Genomic DNA, 20,790 nt, shown 5'->3' with positions numbered 1-20,790 from the left:
TACTTGATAAGGAATATGGCAAAGATAAAACAAGTACCGTTTGAAAGAAAAAATTCCACAATGCCCTTTAAATTCCACCAAATAGTGGGGTTTGTCATGAGACAACTTATTATCGAAGTCAAGAAACACATCAATGACACAAAAAATCTTGAGAAAGTTATTGATCATGAAAGACTAGGATCAATGGAAAGAATGGTGGTGAAGGTGAAGTGAATGGTCAACAAGACATTTTATGCTTGAAAGCTATATTTCCAAAGAAGCTAAAGATGCCAACAAAAAGCTCTCTCAGCGGAAGATCACACAAGGTGGCAAGGCTATTTCTTCCTTGTTTAAGAGCATTAGAAGAAAATCTAGCAAATATAAAGTGCACTTTGAAGTAAATTAGAAGAAAATATCTCTTTCTTCGCATAACAAATGAAACTACTCTTAACGAAAAAATGTTGTTGATACAATAATATCTTCTCGTCTTCCTAAAACCATGACAAAGGAGAAGTAGAGAGCATACGTTAAGAAACTAGAGCAAGAAACAAAACAAGGAACCCTCCAATATTACAACTCTCATGATTCTTTTACGTTGAAAGAGGACATTGATAAGGTCATTGAGTTGCTACAACAAGGTAAAAGACTAGATTTGTATGGATCCCAAATGAGTTTTACAACAATTTCAAAGAAATTTTCATCCTAGACGTCGTTGATACTCATCAAGAATACACAAGCTTACATCCACATGAAGGAGATAAGAAGGATAAATTACAAAAGTCAAGATCTCACTTCTACATATAAAATATTTGCCAAAGTTATAGACAATAGATTCCATGGCCAGATGAACAATTTCATAACAGAAGAACCTAAGGGTTTTACAAGAAGGTGATTTATATTATACCTCAAAATCAATCAAGACTTTGTTTTACAAAACTAATTTTGACAATGCATATGATATATGAAAGAGATTGATTAGTTTTGCTATTATACTTTTTGGTAATGCTATTGCCCATATTACCATTGATTGTTGTTGATTGAGCTCTTTTGTCACACATGATCCATTAGGTAAGGTTTCCCACTTGCCCCTCTATTGCGTGCTATTGGTACATATGAACTAACTTAGCTAGTCCAAGACAAGATAAACAAAGGTGAGTTGGAAGTATTGAATTTGTTGATGACACCAATGGTTTGGTAAAGGACAATAAGACATCTATGAATTTTTTTTTGGAATACTTAGAGATATGTGTATTGCTTGAAGTACAAATATCAATTTCAATGAAACAAGGATTATAGTCTTCTCATTTACCTCCTATTCGAACAAGGTTGAAAGCCCATCCTTGAAAGAAATATCTTCATACTTTAGTGATACGTTCTGGCACAGACACCAAGCATATGGCTTAATTGTGAGAGTGTGTAGATCATATGGTTGGATTGGATAGTTTATTTTGAGTTTCTTTACTTTGAGGTAAAATCATAGTTCATGCCCCCCAAACTTGTATTTAATATTTACACTTCTCCCAAAATCCAGAAGGGTTGGTTATATGAATCCTTCATCTCCATATATTATTTTCCAGATTGGCTACTAAGTGGATTGTTAAAGTTGTGACCAATTTTATGGAGGATTGGGCTTAGTTAAATCTTTGTGACTATTCTCCTTTCAACGTTGAAGCTTGAAGGTCATAAGACTTTTTAGAACATCCCTCTAACAATGCTAACTTTTGGAAAAAATGAAATTGTTCCTAATGGACCAAGCCTTCTTGGGCATATGTGGGAAACTTGAATGCATATTGGTTGTACAACATTGTCTCAAAGTACATTACGTACATACATACATGAATAGATAGATCGCTTTGAGACTCAATTGTGTAAGTCTCCAAATTTTGGGAGATCAATGGGATTACGATGCCATGAACTAGAAAATGCCAAATGAGATTTTACACGTTAAGAATTGAAGATGTGGTATTGACGTGAGACAATATTCAACTATGGAGGAAGTTGTCCGATCCTTTACCGAAGTCAAAGTTCACTTGCCCTTTGACGCACATGTGTGGTATAGTAGGAGGAGGCTTCACAGACTCCAGTTCCTACCCTTTCACACTAGGGCCCATGCTAGATGTAATGATATTTAGAGTACTTGTTGGTCCACCCATTGTTGAATCATAGATTCAAGAAATTTCGTTTTAACGTTGTTGTGAAGCTACCGTGTATGTGTGAAACGTGAGTGTAACCACCAAGGACTTAAACCAACATTGGAACCATGGGTTTGCGCACGTGGTTTTGTTTGAGTGGTTTTTGACTATCTATTCACATGTAAAATTTATCTCTGAGGAATCAAACTCTCCATAGTAGTTACCCCATTGGTCATGGGCTTTCAACATTGAAACCAGGGGTTTGCACATGTGGTTTTCTTTTAGTGCTTTTTGACTATCTATTCACATGTCAAATTGACCTGTGAGAAATCAAACACTCTATAGTAGTTACCCTATTGGTCATGGGCTTCCAACATTGAAACCCCTGATGTGGTTTTGTTTGAGTGGTTTTTGACATCAATTGATATCTAAAACTATTTTTACATCAATTGTTTAGTGGTTTTTGGCTATCTATTCACATGTAAAATTTATCTCTGAGAAATCAAACTCTCCATAGTAGTTACCCCATTGGTCATGGGCTTTCAACATTGAAACCAGGGGTTTGCACATGTGGTTTTGTTTTAGTGGTTTTTGACTATCTATTCACATGTCAAATTTACTTGTGAGAAATCAAACACTCTATAGTAGTTACCCTATTGGTCATGGGCTTCCAACATTGAAACCAAGGGTTTGCGCATGTGGACCGTGGTTTTGTTTTAGTGGTTTTTGACATCAATTGATATCTAAAACTATTTATACAAAATCAAATACTCAATAGTAGTTATCCTATTGGTAAATACAATGCTTATACCTTGAAGGTCCATGGTTTGAATTCTTGCCTTTCCCAAATACACCTTTGTGGCATATTGGCTTACATCCTCATATCATTATTTTACTCCCTAATGGGGATGGTTTCAAGCTATGTGTTGAAACATCATGACACTCACTTCCTCCAACAACGAGAACGTTTGAGGAGGAGAAGATTGGAGCGAGGAGAAGGCTCCAACTTCTCACACCGTGGTCAGAATCATGATCCAAAAAATCTCACAGAAATCTCGTGACAAATTCTTCTTGTCAACGATATGAGTTTCTCGATGTGGTGATTTGAGGGCATGTCTTCTCACAAAATTTTAATCCGAATAGTGTAAATTTGTGTTTCGAGCTAGGATTTCGGAGCCGAGAAATCCATTCCAATCCCCATTTAATAACAAATAACATTAGATAGTCGATTTTCCTATAAAAAAATTTATGAATACCGAAAAGGCAAAATACATCGGAGATTGAAAAGTTGATTTAGATATAAGTGAGATGATTCTCAACTCTGTTACATGGAGTGACTTAGGAGGTAAATAGATAAATAAGATAGAGATATTTGATATGTAGATAGAACTTTGGGGGGATATCCTCAAGTTTTAGTTCAAAGGACCAACTCAACGACTTCATTGCCTTTTGCAATTGGTGATCTTGAACGCCCTCTTGAGTCACTTGAACCCATGCGTCCACCTTGGTCTAAAAAATCCCCTTTTGCAATGAACTCTCCTCTCCCTTTTATAGGCCTTAGGAGCACCTCATGCAAATAAAAATCGTAACTCTTTTTTTTAACATGCACCCGGTTTTTCACCTCGCATGCACTCTTTTTCCTCGAAGTGCTTGGTGCTTGGTGTCAATAAAAATGTGTTTTTTTTATCCATTCATAAAAGTAACGGAGTTCCAAGAAGCCTTGAAATGAAAAAAGGAAGTAGGAAGCCCATCACTCATAGGGAAGAAAATGATGGTGATAAAGCATCATATGGACCAAACCGACATAAAGATTGAGGAGCCTTGGTTAAAGATGTTTATCTCAACACATTGTTGGTTGTTAACGTTTGATATAACAAGAAGGTTTTTTGTCCTCATTGGGATTTGAATGTACATGGTTCCCCATTAAGGGGTATGCTGCTTTCATGGTTAAGATCATTTCAGTCTCATGCTTTGCCAATGTGGGACCAATATGTATCATTCATTTTCTCCTATATTCTTTGCTAAACAAAATTAGTGTTTTTGTCATCACACAAATGTTGTTCCTCAACCAACATGATTTATCATTTGATGCATTTACTTTATTTCAAAATTTTATTTTATCCCAAGGTACACATCTTATTCTTAGTCATATATATTGGATGAAATAAGGACAATGAACATGCTTGTCAAAAAATATTAAATTGTTCTATCATTATGATGATTGTTGCATGACTCGCAAAATGCTAATACTATATGACAAGCTATGGTATTATATATCTTGTTTTCTTAACGAGCTATAACATTTCTTTAAAGGAAATACAAAATGGTATTATTTCCACCCTTGGACCATGGAAAGTGAAATTATGAAGACATTTTTCTAGAAGAAAAGTTGGAGGTAGTTGCATCTTACTCCTATCTAAAGGGCTGATACAAAATCATAGTGAATGTAATCCATTTACACAACCATATCGTTAGAGTATAAGGGTCTTGTAGATGTGTAGTTCATGTTAATTAACAAACATAGGCACATTGACCTGTTTGATATTTTTGGCTATTGAATAGGTCATGAAAGTGTTTTTTTTTTCTTTCCAAAATGAAGCTACTTTTCCATTAGTTAGGTAGGATTATTACAAAGAGACTGTACAAGGAGGCTAAAACGTAGATCGAGGAAACCCCCTCCGATCAAGTTCAAGAAATTGAGACTAGTTACATCGCCTTTCGGACGGACTACTTAGTGTAAGTACCTACAACTAAAACAGTGCCCTGTAGTGATGGCTAGTACGAGACAACTCTTGGGGTTGACAACAGAGAGAGGGTGGTAAGTGAGCCGGAAACAACCAGCGTGGGGGTTGGTAGTTCCACCTCGGGCCACTTCCTCCTTGTGTCACCATAGGCGTGTTCCGCCATTTCTGCCAAAAGCGCAAACGGGTAGTACCCACGTCAGAGGAATGGCTGCAAACCTCGTCCAATTGCCCTTGTAGGAAGCTAATAAGCGCAAACCATATGTCCATGATCACTTCCTCTGGGGGTCACACCAAATCCTGGAAGACCTTTAGGCAACGCGCTTTCCATACATACGACAGGGTGAAACTTGCTATCAACAGCCAAATGTCCGAGAACCTAGGGGATGCGGACTGCAAGCCTCTCTCAAATTGAATCTTGGCGATTTTTCCTCTCATGCATACATAGCACCAACTATTTGCATTGAAGGCGTCCGTCCACCTATCAACAGAGTGATCAAGCCATGCCGCAACACTCCACGATGTTGTTCCATCCACTTCACATGCCGCAAGGAGGCGAGTCACTCTATCTCATACCTTTTGAGCGTGAGGGCAATCCCACAGACAATGCCTCAGAGTCTCAATAGGTGAATGGCAAAGTGGGTAGCCTAACGGGCCGCCACGTTTACCTAGCCATTCGCCAACGGGAACCACATTATGACTAATTTGCCACCAAAAAAACTTTATCTTTTCCGGCAAGTGGAGATGCCAGAGACCCTTCCAAAAGGTAATGAGCACCTCATCAGGGATGCCCAGTGTACGCCAGCCATTGCGTAAGGGGCCGTTTAGCTGTAGTTGAAAAGCCCAATCCAGTTTAGTGTTGTACTCGAAGAAATGGCGAAATCTGCCATCATGTTTCCACCTGAAATCCCCTGGGTCCCATTCTAGTTCGATGAGGGGACGACAACCATATACCCATAACTTCCAATGGGGTTCCACCTTAGCAACATCCGGCTCTGTATTCCAGATGTTACCAACCTGCACCACCACGTGGATAGGAGTGTATTGAATGACTTGTTAATTTTGTCACCCTAGAACTTCTGTTGTTAAAAAACGCGTATTTTATAAATAGAGTACGTTTTAGAATACCCACACGTATTCTAAACGTATTCTACCTTTTGGAACTGCCATTTTTTGTAAGCCTAAATTTGTAAATAATTTAAAAATTAATTTTCTAGGGCTTTTTTTAATAATAAAAAAAAACAATTTGGGGGTTTTTGTAACGAGTGTTACAATGTTTGCATTTTGTAGACACTAGGTTTTTACACAGGTACATGGAAGCTTCTTAAACGAAATCCAAACTATGAAGCTATGAATCCCTTCTTCTTCCTCCTCCCTTTCTTCCCTTTTAAGAGCTCAACGTACATACTACAAGGTGTATTCTCCTTCGTTGATTTCCTTCTTTCTTCTTAAAAAATTCTTGAAATTTAACAACCTCCTAGTTTGTGGTTAACTCAAGAGAGATCAATTCCTGTCGATTGAGGGATATATTTCTGCTTGATTCTTCTTATTGGAACTTCTATTTAGTGTGTTGAAAGACCTCTATCTATCGATTTTGATCTAAAAGTGAACTTATTTAGGAGAAAAATTGCTTTTTTCCTTCTCCCTACATGTAATGAAAATTTTGAAGAGTCATCCGTCTACTAATTATCTGATGTGACTCCATTAATCTTCAATTCATTACCTACAATTTGGATATATATTGTAGGAAATTATCTCTTTATTCACCCGTTTTAGTTTCTGATGTTCTTGAAAATGTTAATTCTTTGGAAGGCATGCATATTGGATGGGCTTAATTAGGATTCCTCTCCCTAATTTAGTGACTTTTTTCCTGTCAAAATGCTTCAAGTTCTGTTGATTAACTGATTTGCATTCATAATTGAGGAGAAATTGCTTGAATCTAAACTTAGATGTAAGTAAGGAGGAATTTCCTTTCTTTCCATTGATCTTGTATGATTAAGTAGTAAATTGGACTAAATTAGGAAGAAATAATCTCTTCTTTCTCCCTCATTTAGTCACAATTATTCGGTTCGAAAGCCTAAATAAAATTCTTTAATCATTGGATAGATTAATTCTTCCTTCTCCTCAATCTATGGAAAGGAGTTATTGTAGAAAATTGCTTCTTTATTTCTCCCTACACTCGTTTTCTATTGAAATATTGCAAAACTTGGAGGTATAAGTAGTTTCTTAGTTCTCCCTAGTTTAGTCTTCTTTGTTTTATCGAAGAATAATCTTTATGGGGGATGATAAGCTTTATGGTCAATCGATGTAATGTGTTGTATATACCACACTCTTACTGTCTTCTCAAGCATTCTTCAATGATTATTAATTTGATAAAAGCTAATTATTGGTGATTTGGTAGAGATGTTAAATGAAAATCACTGCCACGACGCCATCCAAGATTGTTTGGAGTTTTTCCTATTGAATTCATCAAAACACAAATTCCATTAATTTATATGCATAAATAGACTATTGTATAGTTCAACATGTTACATGTATGGTTTGGTTATATGTGTGTCTATCCCTTCTTTAATATAACAATGTTGGTGGCAGATAGAGACTCTGATAGCTTGTGGTGGCTTATCAAAGAATAGTCTCTTCATTCAAAAGCACGCCTATATCACAGGTAAAAGTTCCATATGATGCTCTTTATAATTCATTTCTAATGAATAATAATTTTTCCTCTTAATAGGGATGGAATGCCATTTGCTTAGGTAGCTAGCTTCCATTCAGATTTGTCATTTGGTTATGCTTATCATTCACACAATCCCTTCCTACATTGTTACATCACATGATTTCCTTATTCACATATTTAACATTGTGAATTCATGAATCTAGGAAAATATAAAAGACAACTTCGAATCTCTAGAACTTGTCATACTCAATCAACTATGCCACGCAAGGAATCCCCCTTATGGGATAAATATTGTGTGAACAGACAAGCTGGGAAGTCATCTGGGAACTATTATTGGGATTGTAGATTATGTGGTTTTCATGGGTTTGGGATACTAACACATTTAGTTGCTCACCTTGCTGGAATTAAAGGTGAAGGTATAGACAAGTGTGTGCAAGTAACTCTAGAGGCTTGAGGCTATGGCAGTAGCACAAGAAAGTGAATTGACTCGCAAGAAGCTAAAACGCATTAAAGAAGTGGAAGCCATGGAACAACAAATTGAGCTTCAAGAAGGCATTGTGGATTCAATGGTTGATTCAATGTTCCAATCACAACCTTCAATGGCTAGCATAAGTGCCTCATCTAAGAAGGATTCAATAGACCAAATTCCTATTGATATTGAAGATACAGAAGGTTCAAGAAGAAAAGGTCTCACTCAAAGCACGATAAGGAGAGGATCAAATGCTGCTATGTTGATCAAGAAAGACCATGCAAACACAATGTTGGTTAGATGCATTGTGGAAGGTAATCTATCTTTTAATCTTTTGAAAATGTCATGTTGGAGGAACATGTTGTTAGCTTTCTCTGATATTGGGGAAAAGTATAGTGGTATTACCTACAATGATTTAAGAGCTAAATATTTAAAGAAAGAGCATTTGAATGTGCAACACAAAGTGGAAAATGTGAAAGCCCTTTGGCCAAAATATGGAGTTACCATACTTTCAGATGGATGGATTGACACTAGCAAGCGAGCACTTGTGAATATTTTGGTCTCATGTTGTTATGGCACTATGTACCTTAAAACTATTGATTGTAGTGGTGTTTCTACAAGGGTCAACGGTCCATGGTTGGCTGAAATGCTATCAACTGCAATAAATGAAGTAAAAGTAGAAAATGTGGTGCAAATTGTCACTGACAATGCATCTAATTGTGTTAGCATGGGTCACATTCTAGAGACTAAATTCCCAGGCCTTGTATGGACTCCTTGTGCATCACATTCTTTAGATTTATTGCTAGAGGATATTGGGAAGTTGTCTTGGGTTCGTGGAGTGCACAAGAGAGCAAATTATGTGGTTAGACTATTCACCAAGAAAAGGAATGCACGAAAAATTTTCAGCAACTATTCATCTCTTGTGCTCCTTAGGCCAAGTGCCACTCGATTTGGCTATATCCTTATTGTCCTTGAGAGGCTGGCAAGAGTTTGGAGAGCCCTAGAACAAATTGTGGTTAGTAACTATTGGGAGGATTGGAGTGACTCCAAAAAGCCAGATGTTGTCAAGGTGAAGTCCATTGTGCAAGATAGCTCTACTTTGCCTTCAATTATGATTGTAATTTCGATTATGCGTCCATTGTTTTCTGTTTTGCGGCTAACTAATCGTGAAGGATCTACAATGGGCTTACTTTATGAGTTCATGAGGAGGGCTAGAGACACATTGGAACGAGGAGCAAGAGACGACACATTACACAAGGACAGGTAATATGTTTCTATTCTAATATTATTATTTCTATGTACTATGTACTATGTACAATTGTTGTTTATTGCATCTTTTTCATTTCTTTGAATCATTGTTGTTGTCTATATTATGCATAATTCAGTAACTGATTTCCAGTTTTGATTTAAGTTTGTCAAATGTTAATGCAGATATAAAGAGGTTTTGGAATGTTTTGATTGTCGTTGGTCGTGGTTCAAAAAGCCAATTCATATTGTTGCACATATTTTGCATCCTTTATGGAAGCCCAAAGATCAACCAATTATTATGAATGCAGAGATGATGGATGGATGGCTTGCATATATTCAAAAAGTATATTCTATAGATGAATGTGAAATCTTGCAAGATCAATTTGACATGTATAGAAATGGTGTGGGCCGATTTAGCAATGAGTTATCAAAGTCACACATTGCAAAATGTAAACCTGTTTCATGGTGGGAAAGATATGGAGACAATGTGCCCTTGCTACAATCATTAGCTTGTAGAGTATTGTCTCAGGTATTATAACTCATTTTTTTATTAATGTTTCAATTTTATTAATCTTCTACAATGACATGTATTGTTTGCTTAATACTTTGTGTCATAGGATTGCTCTTCTGGAGCTACTGAAAGAAATTGGAATGCACATGCATTGGCACATACAAAAAGGAGGAACTGTTCGAAGGTGAAACAAGTGGAGAGATTAGTATATGTTAGAGAAAACTTAAGGCTTGTTCGAAGCTTTCAAACTCATGCAGGTCTTCCAATGCAAGTCTACATCTTTCTTACTCATGTTTGACACTTGAAAGTTGATGTTTAGAAAATCATTTGTAGGTTAATTAACGAACCTTGTTAATTGGTAAATATTATTTGATTTAGGTAAATCCTGATGAGATAGACATTGACAAGACTGCTGAAATGCCTCCATCAACAGCCAATATTGATACTCAAGTCGCACAAGCATATTTTGCGGAAGCAGAGGCTATGCATATTGGTCGGGTTACTCGAAGTAGATCTAAGTTTGCCAATATGATAGTGGATGAAGGATTGGTGGGATCAAGTTCTAGCATTATTAGAAGAGTTTGCGCGAGAGTTGCAAGTACAAGAAGGGTAAATACTCGACAAACTACAATTGAGGCTTGCAATGATGAATATGGAAATGATGATGGAGATCAAGAGGATGAAGACATTGACAATGCCATAGTTGATTCATCTTCAGATAGTGATTATGTGGACAACTATGATGATATAACAATGGAATTTTCTAATGATGATGTTGAAGAAGAAAGATAATCGAAAATTGCATGGATTCTTGGTTTTTGCATATTTATTTGAATTTAAGAACCAATAACTATGAGTATGAAGAAAGTTTTAAATTTTAATAGTTTTTTTATTACTTTATTCATTTTCTATGAGGATTGAAATAGTATGTGTTTTGATTCAAACTTCAATTATGTTCTTGACTCTTGAATCTCCTCTTTCATTTTAAAATATGTATACCACATGTATTGAAACATAGATAACCATGTATTATCCATGGGAAATAAAGATAATTTGTGTTTACTATATAGTAAATACTATTCAAATCCGAGTATCTTTGCATTCAACATCAATGGTGTTAAAGTATTCAACGTATTCAAAACGTATTTAACGTACTCAACGTACTCAACATACTCAACGAACTCAACGAACTCAATGTATTTTACCTTTAAATACGTATTCTAAGAACTTATAAAAATAATTTAGAATACTTATAAAATACGTAACATACGTATTGTACGCGTACGGTATGCTACGTATGTTACAACCATGCCTAGAAGTTGTTCTTGAAGATGAAAAGTATTCCTCAAGTAGGCTTCCTTCCATTATATGAGAAAAGGGTTTTATGTTATCTTTCAACAATGATCTAGAAATAAGAAGCCCTTATTTAAGGGTAGGATATTCTCTAAGATGTGTGGGAATTAAACCTTCCTTAGAATAACTTGTGATTGCACAAAAGTTCCACATTTTTGTTCATGAAACATGTCACCAAGTTTTTTATCAAACATCTTGATAGGGATATCTTACAACCTTTGTAGCATCCACCTTATGGGTGTACCTTTTTTTTTCAAGAAAGATACACCTGAATATATTACTTGAGAAATGTACATATAGAAAACAGAAGGGAGACATTTCATCTCACCTCTATTGTAAGACAAAAGCTACTACCAATATCTGATCAAACAGATGATATCATATAAGAAACGAATGGAGCACAATCTACAAGCTATGCAATAAAAAGAAGAAGGCATGGCATAATTCCACTTCATACCAGAAGTTATATCTGAAAATAAGTGAAGCCCTCGCCACCGTTTCTTAAAGTCTACTTGATGTTGCCTTTGAGCATCAGTTGAACCTTGCAGATCATCATATTGCCCACGTATGGTATGGACAAATAACAACCACTTCATACCAGAAGTTATATCTGAAAATAAGTGAAGCCCTCGCCACCGTTTCTTAAAGTCTACTTGATGTTGCCTTTGAGCATCAGTTGAACCTTGCAGATCATCATATTGCCCACGTATGGTATGGACAAATAACAACCAGAATTCAATAAGCATAGTACTGAGATGTATGTGAGCATTATTAAAAACAACCTCACATCTCATTTTCCATATTGTCGAAAGAGCTAATGACGTAATAGTACACCAAATAACCAAAATTTCAGTTCTAAATTGTGGAATAAAAGATGGAAATGAACTAAGATAGATGTACCCATTGGAAAAGTGAAAGACATGAGAAGCATGCATACTTCCATAATTCATAACATCTCCATGAAGGACACCCCATAATATTGCACCCCATGAGAAAATAGAACGAGAATAATGGTGACTCGGTAATAAAAACAACTCATTCCAAAATTGCTTGATTTTGGGACATAACCAAAACAAATGCAAAATAGATTCCGTAAATGCACCACAATGCATTCCACAAGCATATTGCTGATTTGGCCTCAACCAATCACCAACAGGAAGAGCATATTGCATCAACAACCATCGAAAACAAATTACTTTTTTCGGTAACTACATACTCCACAACCATTTCCAAAATTTTGTAAGTTGCAATGCATTCACATTATTTGCAGTCCAATGCTTCATGGCAACAAGGCATTTATACTTTGATTGTAATAATAAATTTCTACCTAGCTTAACTGAATACTGGAAGAACTCCAAATGTTTACCATTTCCATTAGCATTCGGTTTTTTCCATTGATAGTCAGTTGGATCCCAATCCAAATTATAAAGTGGTTGTTTTTGAAAAACCCACAATGAACAACACCGTAAGTATTCTTGAAAGGGTGGATCCAAGAACCATTTTTTTCTAGATCTTGCAAGTACTCGAATCGCTGAAACATTGGCGGACATCCACACATTTGATTCAGAAAATACATGCCACAGCCTACCATCATCATCCACATTAAAGTATATTACATCACCCGTAGTGTTAATTACTTTAGCTCCTAAAATAATTTTTAAAGAAGAGAAATAACCAAACCAAATCTGATTGCTAGAGGGGGACAATGAAGCCATAATTTGTCCCAATGCCACTTGCATATCATTGCGCATAATAGCACTTCCTCGAACTGAAAGCCTCGATAGAGATTGTAACGGTTGATTCATAACATAACATCCCCATGATAGAACATTACCTGCTATTGATGCATCCACAGAAGCCTAATTCAACTAAGGACGGCTACCAAGCAAAAAACCACTTGAATCTGAAAGGAGAAAGTTCTAGGTCAAGGCTGTCTCAACAAGTCATCCGTTGTCGAAGGCACCTTCCGAACTATAAACTTTTTAATAGCTGACCAACTTGTGATAATTCCATTAAAAAACTGTTGAGCGGCAAGCTCAACTGGAGCCGGATCGGCTGGATAAGACTGAGCTGGTGAGCGAGACGGATCGGCTCACCGGCAAGCAATAGAGCCGGTGAGCTAGGGAGCCGGTTAGCCGGATCCAATCGGTAACCGGAAGCCTAGTATTAGTTTAGACTACTAGGCAATTATAGTCTCATAGTAAGTGTCAGATGCTCGTGTGAGCATTGAAGTACGTAGTACTTTTGTCAGTCCCACGAGGACTTGTATAAATAGTGCTACTAACCATAGTTATAAATACAGAGTGTTTATATTGTTTTGAATATAGCTTTTACGTTTTGCTCTCTCTGTCTCTCCCGTGTACTCTGTGTATTCTTTGCTTTCTATGTTTTCTAACGCTGTCGTGCCTTTCGGCTCCGGATCGTTTGCGTGAGTCGGGTGGGAACCACCGGGGTTTTGGACTAGGAGAAAGAAAAATACAAATAAGGCTAGTAAAGAATAGGTATAAAGAGTTATAAGATAAGAATCTCGTGAATCCCATGAGTTTAGTATATTTAGTCAATATTTAGGTAGTAAGAGAGAATTATTTTTAGCAAATTCGTGAATCCCACGATTATATTAAATTGATTGATCATTATAAAAAAATAATCAACAAAAACTACAATGTGCTCCCCATCCTTATATAGTGATGGGAGAGACTAAGCATAGCTACATGCTTTTTCTCATATGTTCATGCACACTAAATGTGCATGTGATGCTTTTCTAATCCTTGCTTTTATTTGCTAAATATAGTGCTCATGCACGCTAGATGTGCATGAGTCACTTTTTAGTCGCTTGCGTTTTTCTATAAAATATTCACGCACTCTAAAAATGCATGATTTACCTTTTAATAAAGGTAGGCGCAAATAAAGCACTTATAGTTATTAAATCTATTTATAGAACACTAAAGATAAGGTAGCATAATGGTAAAGTTGAGGTTTGGCTACGTGGAGGTACAAGGTTCGAATCTTGCCCTATGCACGTGATAAATATCTTGATTTTCTTATTTTATTTATTTATATGTAATTAAATCGGTTATATTATTTTTACTTTTTCACGTAGTGTACGAAATACACTACGACACTCGCCCCCTCCGAACCCGCACATCCTCCGGTATGTGCCGAAGTTGTTGGTGTTTGTTAGTCTCCTCCTTCATCCTCCGTTTGTCCCGCTATGTCAACTTTGTCTCTCCATTTTGAGTAGACCCATTCTTTCCACCCGAACCATTGTCGCCATCCGATCCACCATATTCTATGTTCGCTTTTTGCATGGCCCGCTTGGTCCTTGTCATCCGCGGTAGTATCTTTTCTTGCCCTCTTTCTTTTCTTCATCAATCTCGACTTCTTTTCGGATTTTCGGTTTAGTCGGATTAGCTTACTTCCGATTCGGTCTCGTCGGATCGTCTTTCGTTTAGTTCGGCTTCCTTTCCGATTTGTATTCGGTCGATCCGGACTCGGTTGATCGGTTTTTACCGATTCAGTGCTCTTTCGGGTCGGTTTCTTTTCTTTTCTTTTCGTCCGGATTTGCTTTCTTTTCTTCGTTTTCACCTGCCTTGTCCGGTTCGACTTTCGGCACTTCTTTCCGTTGTTCTCCGTCTCTCCGGTCTCACGTTGGTTCTCGGACACAACCGCCGAAGTCTCTAGATATTGTTGGCATGAATCCTCGGTATTACCTTCTTTCGTAGTTTCACCCTTAGCATTCTTCTCGGCTATCTCTTCATCGTATTCGTCGGCTTCGACATTCGTTTTCTCTCCGCCACCTTCCGTCTCTTCGGTCTCACGTTGCCTTTCGATCGCAACCGCCGGAGTCTCTGGAATCAGTGGTGGGGAAGTCTCGATATGGCCATCCGTCGTTGATTCGTCCATAGCCACCTTCAATTCGATGTCATCTTTCGTGGCGACCTCCTCAATCAAGTCCTCTTTGCTCTCTTTCACTGCATCAATTATGTTTACCCCTTTTTCACCCGATGTTTCGGACACTTGTATTCTGAAATCTTCTTCTACACTTGGGTTATCGGCCTTATCCTTCGTCGTTGTTCTTTCGCAAGACAAGAGGGTAGCTTGTTTTACACCCTCTTCCGTCGGACCATCATGTTGTATTTCGGCCTTCATATCGGCTCCATCGTTTGTCTTCAATCGACCATCCTTCATCGGCCATGTCATTGACAAGATTCTCATCTTCCTCTCATCATGTCTCCGGCATACCCTCTGGACTTCGGCCCAATCTTCGGTAAGACCATTCGCACCGTCATCGTCTTCGAGTTCGATCCCGATGTCCTTCCTTTCTTTCCGATCAATCGATCTTACGAACATTAGGACTTTGTCCTCCCCCACCAATCTTTGTTCTTGCTCCGAGAGTCGCGCAAAACGATGCTCGAACTCTAGGAATGCTTGTGTTGCACTTTGGTGGGTCTTCTCCAATGCCACCCATTCATCGAATTCTCGCCGATCTTGTCCCTTTGATCTCTTGTAATCATATGCCTCTCGTAAAGCTTCTTCAAATGACCCCCATGTCGAGTTTTGTTGCCGTATCTTGTGGATTCTCTCTTGTAGCTCATTCGTGGCCACCCGATTGAAGGATGTCACTTGCAATCCTTCCGGTATCCCACATCGTATCATCTCCGCCTTGTAGTCACGTAGATAGCGTGACACATCGTTTCCGTTGAATTGTCCGTTTCGTTGTACGAGCCGCTTTACTGCCCCCGTGATCTCCGACATCACTCGTTGTTCTTGTAGCATCCGCTCGAACATCATCATCATCGTTATGCTCATTGCCTCTTGTTGATTCTCCATCTCCTTGCCACCCGCCTTCGCGTCGGGTTCACCAACTGTGTCGTGCCTTTCGGCTCCGGATCGTTTGCGTGAGTCGGGTGGGAACCACCGGGGTTTTGGACTAGGAGAAAGAAAAATACAAATAAGGCTAGTAAAGAATAGGTATAAAGAGTTATAAGATAAGAATCTCGTGAATCCCACGAGTTTAGTATATTTAGTCAATATTTAGGTAGTAAGAGAGAATTATTTTTAGCAAATTCGTGAATCCCACGATTATATTAAATTGATTGATCATTATAAAAAAATAATCAACAAAAACTACAATGTGCTCCCCATCCTTATATAGTGATGGGAGAGACTAAGCATAACTACATGCTTTTTCTCATATGTTCATGCACACTAAATGTGCATGTGATGCTTTTCTAATCCTTGCTTTTATTTGCTAAATATAGTGCTCATGCACGCTAGATGTGCATGAGTCACTTTTTAGTCGCTTGCGTTTTTCTATAAAATATTCACGCACTCTAAAAATGCATGATTTACCTTTTAATAAAGGTAGGCGCAAATAAAGCACTTATAGTTATTAAATCTATTTATAGAACACTAAAGATAAGGTAGCATAATGGTAAAGTTGAGGTTTGGTTATGTGGAGGTACAAGGTTCGAATCTTGCCCTATGCACGTGATAAATATCTTGATTTTCTTATTTTATTTATTTATATGTAATTAAATCGGTTATATTATTTTTACTTTTTCACGTAGTGTACGAAATACACTACGACAACGCTTCCGCAAGTAATTGATTACATGGTATCATAGTGAGGTTGAGAACCCCTGCAACCCACAAACGCTTGAAAGCAAACCCTAACAGGTCATAAGAACAGCAGACAGAGAAGTGATGGATAGAGGAATGGCTAGCTCACTCCTTGTGGAGAAACTCGACAAATCCAACTACGCATCTTGGTTGTACAAGATGCACCAGTACCTACTTGGGCATGGCTACTGGAGTTTCGTCGAAGGAGCCAACGAAATAGCACCTGATGTGGCACATAAGGATTTCCCAGTGTGGGAACAATCGGCAAGCAGATTGATGTATTGCTTCGCGTCCAGTGTCGGAGACCAGCTGTTGAACCACATCCGAGACGCCAAGACGCCGAAGGAGGCTTGGGGAAACCTGAAGAAGGTTTTCGCCGCGAGCACTACAACCCAGAAGCTGCAACTCCGATAGGAGTTGAGCAATGTCCGACAGAAGGACATGTCGGTGGCGGATTACATGGCCCGAATCAAGGAGATCTGTGACTCGCTTGCCTCTATCAACGTTACCGTAGAGGAAGACGAGATGGTACAGGTCTGTCTTGGGGGCCTGGCGTGTAAGTTCAGAGCGTTCCGAACGGTGGTATGTACAAGGGAGAATACGCCGTCATTTTTCGACTTACAATCGATGCTCCTTGTAGAGGAGAACCACGCCGGTGCGCCAACTAGCGCACCCATTGACAACCAGATGTTGTACACGGAAGCGGATCGGTCCCGTGGGCGTGGTGGACAAGGCGGGTCGGCACACAATGGAGGCGGCCGACAAGACCAGGAACAAAGGCATAGAGAACATGTCGACAACAATTTCGGACCCTCCGGGAGCAGGGGGAGTTATGGCGGCACCGGAAGACGGCAAGAGAAGACTGCAATGGAATGCTGGTACTGTGGCAAAAAGGGCCACAGAGAAAGCGAGTGCTGGAGAAAACGTGCCGATTCGGACAAATCAGGATCCGGCAAGGCCAGCAAGGATGGCCGACAAAGCTCGCACTACGCGAAGGGATCGGGAGGATCCAAGAACGGTAATGGACCAGCCTTGGTGATAAAGCACGAGGTGAACTCGATGAAGAAGACCACTTCCAAATCAGAGGAAGTGTGTGTTATTCGCTAGCCGGACAAGGCCTAACACAAGGTGTCACGGAGACACTTCACCAAAGGGTGATTACGGCATAGGATTAAGATTCAACGATTACACCGACTTACGTAGGTTACACGATTAGATTGCTTTGGTTAATTACACGCGTAAGATATCACAATAAGTACAGAATGGAAATCAACACAGAAGTATAAACACCATATGCTCATTTAATTATCCGCTGCGATTACAATGGGGTCCGGGCCTTTAAATAGGTTTCCGGCCCGTAGTACAAAACAGTGCCTATCGCACCTATTCGGGATCCGTCCGGATCTGGAACGGCATACCGTTTCCAGTCCGTCCGTCCACACTATGCTCATTTACAACCATATTTAATTAATTCCTTCACTCCGTATTTTTGGACTCCTTGCCGGCCGGTAACACATGGCACGCCCGTGGGACAGTACCTTGTACGTCGAACCCTTCTCGGCCCCTTCATTGTTCACCCAAATTGTCCAAAATACTTTGTTCCAGAATTTCCACTTGTTCTTCCGGTTGTGGTTGTTGCGGCTGTGCTTGCTGCTGCTGCTGTGGTTGCGGTTGGGACTGAGGCTGTTCCGGCTGCTCTATCGGCGGCTGCTCCGTTTGTTTCTCTGACTCTGGCATCTCCGTTTGACTGCTTCCGGTCCGGTCTCCTTCCAGTAACGGTTCCTCATTACTGAGGTTGACCGTAACCGGTTCTCGTGCTTTCTCTTCCCGGATCCGGGACCTCTCGTAGCTTTCAAACTGGATCTGCGCCTCCAGCCTGTCGTCGTCCAGTTGAGCTACAAGTTGCCGGACTCGCCCTAGTTGGTCCTCTGCCAAGGCTTGAAAGTCTTCGGCCAGCTCATCTCTTATGCCGGTGAAGTCTTCAGAAGTCAGCATATAGCAATCATCTCCCTCCTTCCGCCGGTTCTCTACGTCGGCCCGGAGCAATTGGAGTTCCGCCGCGTTCGTGGCCCACTTGGTCCACCATTTGACGGAGCCGTTGTCAATCAAGCTCTTGGTCTGGTTCAACCAGGCCCGCATGATATCCTGGATGCGACTTGCTCCCATTTGCGCTCTACTTTCCACCACTTGTCGCTCCTCCTTCAACTGCTTGATGAGATTCGCCGTATCCTCCGCCTGCTCTCTGTAGCGCGTCAGCTGCCCTTGATATGTTGTCTGCAGCCTCTGCAGTACCTCCGCCGCTCTTTCTTTTTCCGCCTGCTGTTGCCTGAGGAGCTCTGTCCGAACCTTCTCCGCCTCTTCCAACCGTCTTCTGGTTTCCGCTTGTTCATTAGCGTATGCCGTTGCGGTCCGATCAACTGCTTGCCGGAGCTCATCCGTCCGTTCCTTGTGCTCCGTTTGCAACCGTTTATACTCCCGGTGCAAGTGCTCAAATTCCTCCGTTTTTTGTTTGAGCTTGCCGTTGATCTGGCGATGGTTCCGGTCCTCCCGGTCCTTTATCTGCCGGAGTTCCTCTTTCAGGCGCTCTACTTCTGTTTCGGCGTTTCTCCGGAGTCTGTCCTTCTCTTGCAGCATTTTCTCCTTTTCCTCCTTGAGCCGGTCGTACGCTTGGTGGCCTTTTCGTAAGCTCTCCTCGGCTCGGCGTAGATTCTCAGCCGTCTTTTTGAGTTCCGCCTCCGCTGCCGTCTTCAATTCTCTTTCGCGGCTCCTCAACGCTTCTTGGGCAGCTAGCTCATCCTTTAAGTCCGGAAGCTCTTGGGCTTGTGCCGCATTTCTCTCCGGAACGGTTTCCGTTACCGGGGTCTGATTGCTATGTACAGGTTGATCTGACGCTTTATTCTGTACATTGCCCGGAGTCACCGGTGCTTGGACTTGTGTTGTCAAAGCCAATTGAGCCATTTCCCTTGTGACCCTGTCCAAGTCTTGTTCAAGGCTCCGGATTCTAGACCGGGTCGTCTCTAGATCTACGGTTGTGACGAGCAACCGTTCGTTGTGCGCTCTCTCCTCCGCCTCTATGTACTCGACCGCTCCGGCGATCTGCTCACCTACCCACCGTAGCCACATGCTACTGGTGCCCTGCTGCTGTACTGGTCCTACTCCTTGGCCGCCGTGTGTGCTGGCTGGGCTCGCCGGCTGTTGAGTTCCGGTTCTCGCCGTCTCCGGAGCCGTTGGAATGACTTCTTCTATAGAAGTCGACAAGGCCGGTACCATACGCACCGGTTCCGGTTCCTCCCTTGTGGTCTGCTCAGGTTGAGTTGGGGACGTTTCTTCCTCTTGCGGGTACGAACGCTCCCCCGCTGTCCCGGCGGTCCTACTTCTTGACCGTCGTTGGAGGTGCTCTTCTGGCTCCTCCGTTTCCTCTTCCTGGGTAACGGCATGTTTCTGTGCCGTCAAGGGTTCCGGTTCCTTCTGTCCCGGTCGCCGTATGGTTATCTTAACGGGTCGGACCGGTGACACCTCCTCCGGTTCTGGGAGCCGTTTCTTTCCTTTCGTCGCCTTTGACGCCAGCAGCTGCTGTCGTTTGGACGCGGGCTTCGGGGTGCTTCCTTCCGATAATCTTGGCCGCTTCTTTGGCTGAACGGTCTTGACCGGCGGCACGAGCAATGTTATCCACTGTGCTACGGCATGCCACAGCTTCCGGCCCTCCTTGCCGTCCTTCCCTCGTACCATGTCGATTGCCGCGCACAAACCGTCTGCAATCAACACCGGCCAGTCCACCTTGATCCCTTCATAGGTGGCTATGATCATCCCTGCCCGATTTTTTGGCATGACAGGGGGTCGGGGGTACACGTGGCCGTACTCATGGAGCACTCGAGCTATCTCCCTGAATAGCGGATCTTCGCCGCCCTGCGTTCGATAGCCTTTGCCGGCAACAGAGTACTCACCGAAATATCGGGTGAGTTGCTCCGAGGTTGGGTTATCGATTTGAAAAATACCTCCCTCCGGAAGGCCTGTTAGCGCACGGATCGCTTCCTCGGTGATGACTTCCGTGTCGAGCTCCT

At 40.7% G+C, this 20,790-nt stretch overlaps 1 protein-coding gene across 1 annotated transcript; it reads left to right on the top strand.

The window, feature by feature from the left end:
• The first annotated feature begins 8,004 nt into the window (after window positions 1-8,004).
• On the top strand, window positions 8,005-10,546 carry LOC147853673 (uncharacterized). The gene is made up of 4 exons (XM_087332429.1): window positions 8,005-9,258; window positions 9,427-9,772; window positions 9,861-10,046; window positions 10,133-10,546. Exons 1-4 carry the CDS (start codon window positions 8,051-8,053, stop codon window positions 10,544-10,546), a joined length of 2,154 nt encoding a protein of 717 aa, XP_087188555.1. The 5' UTR covers window positions 8,005-8,050.
• The last annotated feature ends 10,244 nt before the right edge of the window (window positions 10,547-20,790 follow it).

This window comes from Azolla caroliniana, unplaced genomic scaffold (genome assembly GCF_043228905.1).
Source record: "Azolla caroliniana isolate FFs.n. ecotype wild unplaced genomic scaffold, voAzoCaro1.0.p SCAF_16, whole genome shotgun sequence".
Taxonomy (NCBI): Eukaryota; Viridiplantae; Streptophyta; class Polypodiopsida; order Salviniales; family Salviniaceae; genus Azolla; species Azolla caroliniana.
The sequence above is the reverse complement of the archived record's forward strand: the minus strand, read 5'-3'. Positions and strand labels throughout refer to the sequence as shown.

What these genes read in the sequence shown, in the direction of transcription:
- LOC147853673 (XM_087332429.1), top strand. Translation starts at nt 8,051, where the DNA reads ATGGAACAACAAATTGAGCTTCAAGAAGGCATTGTGGATTCAATGGTT. An exon ending in CTTGTAGAGTATTGTCTCAG is followed by an intron (nt 9,773 to 9,860) that starts GTATTATAACTC and finishes TTTGTGTCATAG; the next exon opens with GATTGCTCTTCTGGAGCTAC. An exon ending in TCTACATCTTTCTTACTCAT is followed by an intron (nt 10,047 to 10,132) that starts GTTTGACACTTG and finishes TATTTGATTTAG; the next exon opens with GTAAATCCTGATGAGATAGA.